General features: G+C 34.8%; 1 protein-coding gene across 1 annotated transcript; it reads right to left on the minus strand.

Annotated features, from left to right (window-relative positions):
- Positions 1 to 750: 750 nt before the first annotated feature.
- On the minus strand, positions 751 to 4,734 carry LOC107435488 (transcription initiation factor IIF subunit beta). Its single transcript, XM_016047111.4, has 6 exons — positions 4,399 to 4,734; positions 3,773 to 3,881; positions 2,586 to 2,716; positions 2,411 to 2,485; positions 1,710 to 1,859; positions 751 to 1,022 (listed from the first exon to the last, which is right to left on the minus strand). Exons 1-6 carry the CDS (start codon positions 4,597 to 4,599, stop codon positions 903 to 905), a joined length of 786 nt encoding a protein of 261 aa, XP_015902597.3. The 5' UTR covers positions 4,600 to 4,734; the 3' UTR covers positions 751 to 902.
- Between the last annotated feature and the right edge of the window lie 1,339 nt (positions 4,735 to 6,073).

Consider the following 6,073-nt stretch of genomic DNA (forward strand, 5'->3'; position numbering starts at 1 on the left):
CTAGTGGCTAGCCTGCTTTCTATAACTTTCAGACAATTTAGGTTTCCTGTCGACCTACCCAGTCTATGGCTTTTGAAAAATGGGTGATAGTCTCTTTCTACTAGAGTCATCTCTTCCGTTATTAGCGTTCTTAATTAAGGACATCATTAGGTTTTGCTTGTACTTCTTATTGATAGTAGACGTGTTTATTTGCTTACGTGAGCATGGATTACTCTCTCTACCTGAACAAAATACAACCAATTGCATTGTTCTTACTTTCCCTACCCGTTCAAGTCTCACTCAGAAATAGCTCAACTCTGCATAGCGAGCATGCTTTCTTCTAGATGAAATCTTACAAAGTGTTCTATGTTTGTTTCCTTCATTCACAAGACCCAAAAAAAGGGCTAGGTTCAACTGATTCAATTTCTATATGATGTGGATTAGCGAAAGACAATTAGTGGACGCAGATAGAGAGTGGCCGAAAGCGGCGCACTATTCTCAAACTAGTAAAAGTACAGTGGACTATTTTGAGCCCAAAAAATAAAATTAAAAAAATACATTAATTCATGAAGCCTATATGGTGAGAATAGTGCGCCGCTTGAAGCCTATATGGTGAGAAGCCTATATGAAGCCTATTTTGAGCCCAAGTACAGGTCATTCATGAAGATGTACATTAATTCAGCGAAGCCTATATGAACATTTTTTCCTACCACCTCAAATTGAACAAAGATTATGAATTTTTTATGCTACTTTGTAGATTGCAAATCAACATGGTGCAACAAACATGAATATTCCATTACTTGAACTATACTAGTTGATCGTGTCATGTAATTGCTCCCTCATCACCTATAAGCGAGTTTATTTTCTCTCTATATTCCTGTCAAAGAGAGAATGGGTATTAAGGTACAGAGAAAAAAATGATTTTATTCAGCATTTGTATCCTCAACGGATTTCTTGTATTCCGGCTTAAGCTCATAAGTTCCTTGGTTGGTTCCTCTTTTATTGTATACGCAGAGCTCATTCAGGATCTCTTTCAAGAATTGCTGTTGATTAAAAGAACAAACAGATCTTTGTCAGTGTGTGACCAATAAAGAAGAAGATATTAACAATAGAAACAAATTTCGACCAAAAAACGAAAAACAATAGAAACAAATATTTGATGCAGCGGGACAAAAATTCAAATGAACACAAGAACATCCTTTCCAGATTAGGCTGGAGAGAGAAATAGAAGTTCCTGACTTAGAAGTAACCAAGGCACTTCAAGGTATTTGGACTCACCATACAAACATCAATCTACTTCAAGCAATTTGCAACAAATAAGGATAGCATTGTAGACAACTAAGCCTCTGTTTGGTATGGCTTATTTTTTACCAAAAAATATTTATTGATTGTTATAAGCTCTTTCGCTTAAAAAAATTGGATATTTGGCTATAAGTCAATAAGTCCCTGGCAAAAAAAGGCTTCTTTAAGCCAAAATAGAGAAGCCAAAATTTTAGGCTTCTCCCAAAAAGCTTTACTTTGAGCTTATAAGGGAAGCTCATAAAAGTTTTAGATAAATTGTCATAAGCACTTTCTAAACTAACAACCAAATACTTATTTGTTTTCAATAAAAACTCTTCTTACATAGCTCTATTGGAAGACGCTCTACCACCAAAAACTCTTCTTACATAAGCTATACCAAACAGACCCTAACTAATATTTGCATGAACAAATTTTAAAGGCAAACATACCGCAGGTTGATCAGTCTCTTGTACAAGCTGCTTCAAAGCCCAATTTGGTTGTCTTTCAAATAACTTGAACATTATATCCTCCAGTTCCCCACGATCCCTTCTAGTTCTTTTCATGTCTGATTGTTTAACTGGAGCAGTTTTCTTCTTATCCTGTTATAAATAATTTGAAACATCATGCCCTTTGCTTCCATCAAGCAAGTAGCTAAGGATACTTTAGGTCAATACTATAATACTACACTATAGGACAAAACATAAATAACTCTCATTAACAGTACCAAGATTTATTCAAAAACAATCTAAAGTGAGAAAAATAGCAATAACAAGGATAACTGCATTGTATCCTATTCACTACACCTAAATTGGTTTAGTGAATTTCATTTTAATATTCTAACTTATCACCTAGAGAAATCTAAATAGGTAAACAAAGGAGAAACAATAGGATCCAAAGTTCAAACATAGGTCTTTGCTTCCTAAAGCATCTTGAACCCGATCTCAATTTGGTCAATTTACCCAGCCAGCTTGACAACCTACTAAAATTAGATTAACTTCCTGGACGCAGACACGTGCTTGTATGCTGAATGTTGAGGCAAGACTAATAAATTCATATAAATAAATTCATAGTAGAAACTGCTTGTAACCATTGTGGAAGGAAAACAAGCAAAGGAATAACATATAGCTTGCATTTGGAAAGAAATCCATACCTTGGAACTGGACGAAATCAAGCCAACCATACCAGGCATGGGCCTCATATGCACTCCACGATCATTGTCAATTACCTACCATAAAACAGGAAGGATAGGCAAGAAAAGCAGAGTTCTGTCATAGCACATTCTGCAAGAATTGCCTTGGCAAAAATATCAACAGTGAGATGACTACCTGTATTTGTCTATTTTTTATCATGGACTTGTTTGTCCTCTCACGGCACAATTTTCCATACTCCTCAATGTTTTCTCTATGGGGCGTCATATCAAACTTGTGTTCCACCTTCCCTTCTACAGCAACCTTACCTACAAATGACCAGTACTAATCAGTCTCTTGAATTACTTTATTAAGAGACAACAAAGTACACGAACCACCAGAGAAGAAATTAAATCATCAAGCTTAGTCATTATAACTTATAATCTCGTTCGATCACATATGACTGCTCAAGTGAACTCTTAACTAAGCCTTAACCCCAAAAGTTTCAAAATTCATTACATTTGATCACTACGAAATCAAAATTTTAAGTTACTGCTGTTTCAGACAGAAACATTCTTTAGCTCAGATTCATGGCATTTTATGCCAAACAGAACAATTTCATTCTGAACATATCTTATAGCTATATTCTGATGCATATGTAAACCATACAGCCATGCAAATGACATTTTCAAGCATATTCGTTCAGATAAAGCAGAGATACTTATGCATCATAGAAAAAGACTTAAGAGTACTACATTACTGAAGGTGATAAGGCCCAAACTGTAAGAAAAGTAACGTATTTTTAACCAATCATGATTCTTAGTCAAAATTTGGGTATACCAATTTTCAATCATCTTCATAAGGTTTAAGTACAAAGAAGACCAACAAAAGGTGGTAAAATGGGTTCAGGGGATAACGATAACAATAACATATAATGTAATAAGGTGCTCAATAGAGCTAATCAAGAACAGACTTTGAGTAGGTGACCCCAAGAGTTGCAAAAAAATGCTTTGCAATATTATATTGAAGTTACTGTTTGAAGGAGAGTGAAAGGGGTCAAAATCCCAAGAGTTTATCCAGAATCATATACTCAAACAGACAATAAATAATATATGCACAAATGCATATATGAATAGACACTTTACAGTATAAACACACAGGGGAATCTGCTTACATAAAGATGCATAACCGCAGACTGACCATGAAAGAACTCTAAGTAATAAAATTATTAAGTTAGGGATGAGTTTAGGCGATGATAACAAACTAATCTTGCACTAAACAAGACTAGAAACTACTAGCATCGGCATTTATTAAAGAAAACGTGCACAAACATATATTTATATATATATATATATATAAAACAAACTCTGTATTACAGTCCTCACCTTGATTTGTTTCGGAGAATATGGACATAGGAACAAAGTCATGGAACATATTCAAGGAATAATTTTTCGGCTTATTTCCTGTCTCGACAGCAGCCACCTCCATAGTAAACTGGTTAACAATTGAAAACACGTAAGGAAATGAGAATGAGTTATTAGGCAAAAGGATTATGCAGTTCAAATCAAACATTAGATGAAATGCTTTACATTACATATAATTACATCCTTACATCCAACAACATAGATATAAGGATTGAAGTATCTTGTAATACATTGATTTTATGGAGGATTGCATATCATATGAGCACAAAAACTTCATTGAAAGGAAATTCAAAGTTAACAGTGTTCAAATATGTGGTTCAGCTTATATATTTTCAAAAATCAAATCGCAAAATTTTATCATTTTAAAAATTAAAAAAAAAAGCCGCGTTCTGCCTAAAGCGGGTTCATGAGCATTGATAGACTAGGGCTTTGTTGAACCAGTATTTAACTTCTTCAAAAGCTTATAAAGAACATTAACAAAACCTAAACCTAATTATTCTCCGAGCATTTCAGTCGATGAAAATTGTGTGTAAAGAGCGTAAGGAAATTCCAAGACGTAGCTTAGAAGATGAAGAATTTTGGAGTACCTGACGGGAAGAGGGATCGTCGGCGTGGAGAGGATCGAGAGAAACGATGACCTTGGCAAGAGGGTGAGGATCAGAAGGAGGGTGAGACTGCCATGACTTTGCCACCACTAAGGGGCACTTCATCAACCACACCGATCGCTCTGCTTTCCCAATTTCCACGTGGCCATTACTGCTTCCATTGCTACCGTGCTCGTCTTCCATCTCCGATTCTCTCTCTCTTTCTCTCCTCTTTCGACTTTCGGTTCTTCTTCGGCTCTGTGTCTTTCCGTCTTCGTCTTTTTTAACGGTGGTTTCTGGAAGAAATATTAGGAAACAAATCGGACCCCAAAAGAAACCGGGAGTCAACGATTTAAGACATGCCTCCGAGATTATTTACTACTCTTCCACAGCAAGTTAGCTTTGAATCCACTCTATGTTCTTTACGTGTCAGTACACAATTGGTCATGCTGTAATGTATGCCCCCGATTAAGTATGGTCTTCTGATCCGACGAATAGCATTTGGCGTGTATCCAAACCTACTGTGGGCTCGAGCATAAAGTGGACCGGCTACGAAGGCCGCGAAAAAATTGTTGATTGTTAAACGACCGCGCTTTGGACATGACTTGAGCCGCGCTTCCCTTTTTTTTTTTTTTTTTTAATTATTTTATTTTAAAGATTTTGGTAAATATTAAATGGGGCAACACTTTTCCAAATGATTTCTAATGGCTAAGATAATCGTCAAAAGTTACATATTAAACAATTTTAACATTTTTTTTTTCTGTTTTACCGTATTTGTAATTTGATCTTACTTCTTTTAAACATGCAAATTAATAATGTAACTACAATTCTTTAGATTATTTGCGTATTAGTTTAAAATGTCCAAAGTACTTCTTATGTGTTTTAATTACGAATTCCGTGGTGTATTTTGAAACAATTCGAATAAATAAATATATACAGTTGGTTATAAACCCTTTTCATTTAAAAATTCATTATAGAATAGTTATAAATTTCCGCTGGTTAATAACACATAACATACACCATAGCATATTTGATATACCAGTTGAGTTCCATTAGTTGAGGGAAACAGTTGAAAGACCAACTATATAATTCGAGTTGCGTCTTCATAGAAGCAACAAGTAAGAAACGCATCAATTAAACATTAACTAATCAATTAAAGATTAACTTCATAAATTATTAAAAGACCATGATTAATTTGTTGCCTATTCAGAAGCATATAGGCTACCTTTGCTTAATGATGAATGAATCGGTTTGCATGAAACATTCCTCTAACAATTTTCCCTTTCGGGTACAGCCTTCTTCCTACACTCAATACAGACTCCATAGTAAAAGAAAAACAAATCGTAACCTGGTCAAATAAAACAAAACAAAGCCCAATAGCCAAAAACAAAATAAAACTAGAAGTTGAATTTATATATAAGTTACATATAATGTGATATATTTTGAGAGACAAGACTAAGTAGTTCAGCGATTGAAAATTGAAAATAGAATTAGGAGGAGCTTCCATAAATTGTATGAGTACGACTTCCAATGTCTAATTTCAAGCAGTAAGAGGCAAGCAAATCTGCTCCGGTAATTCTCGCTCTATAAATAGGTTGTTACTTGTAAGTAGCATTGCCAAAATCCTATCAGAGGAAGCCTCAAATCCTCACAAAAAGATGTTTGGATTAAACACCAT

Source organism: Ziziphus jujuba, chromosome 5 (genome assembly GCF_031755915.1).
Source record: "Ziziphus jujuba cultivar Dongzao chromosome 5, ASM3175591v1".
Classification (NCBI taxonomy): Eukaryota; Viridiplantae; Streptophyta; class Magnoliopsida; order Rosales; family Rhamnaceae; genus Ziziphus; species Ziziphus jujuba.

Excerpts from the sequence above, each read along its gene's own strand:
- LOC107435488 (XM_016047111.4), bottom strand. The coding sequence starts at position 4,599 with ATGGAAGACGAGCACGGTAGCAATGGAAGCAGTAATGGCCACGTGGAA. Across the intron at positions 3,882-4,398 it reads ACGATCCCTCTTCCCGTCAG|TTTACTATGGAGGTGGCTGC; the intron begins GTACTCCAAAAT and ends ATTGTTAACCAG. Across the intron at positions 1,023-1,709 it reads AAGAGACTGATCAACCTGCG|CAATTCTTGAAAGAGATCCT; the intron begins GTATGTTTGCCT and ends TTTAATCAACAG.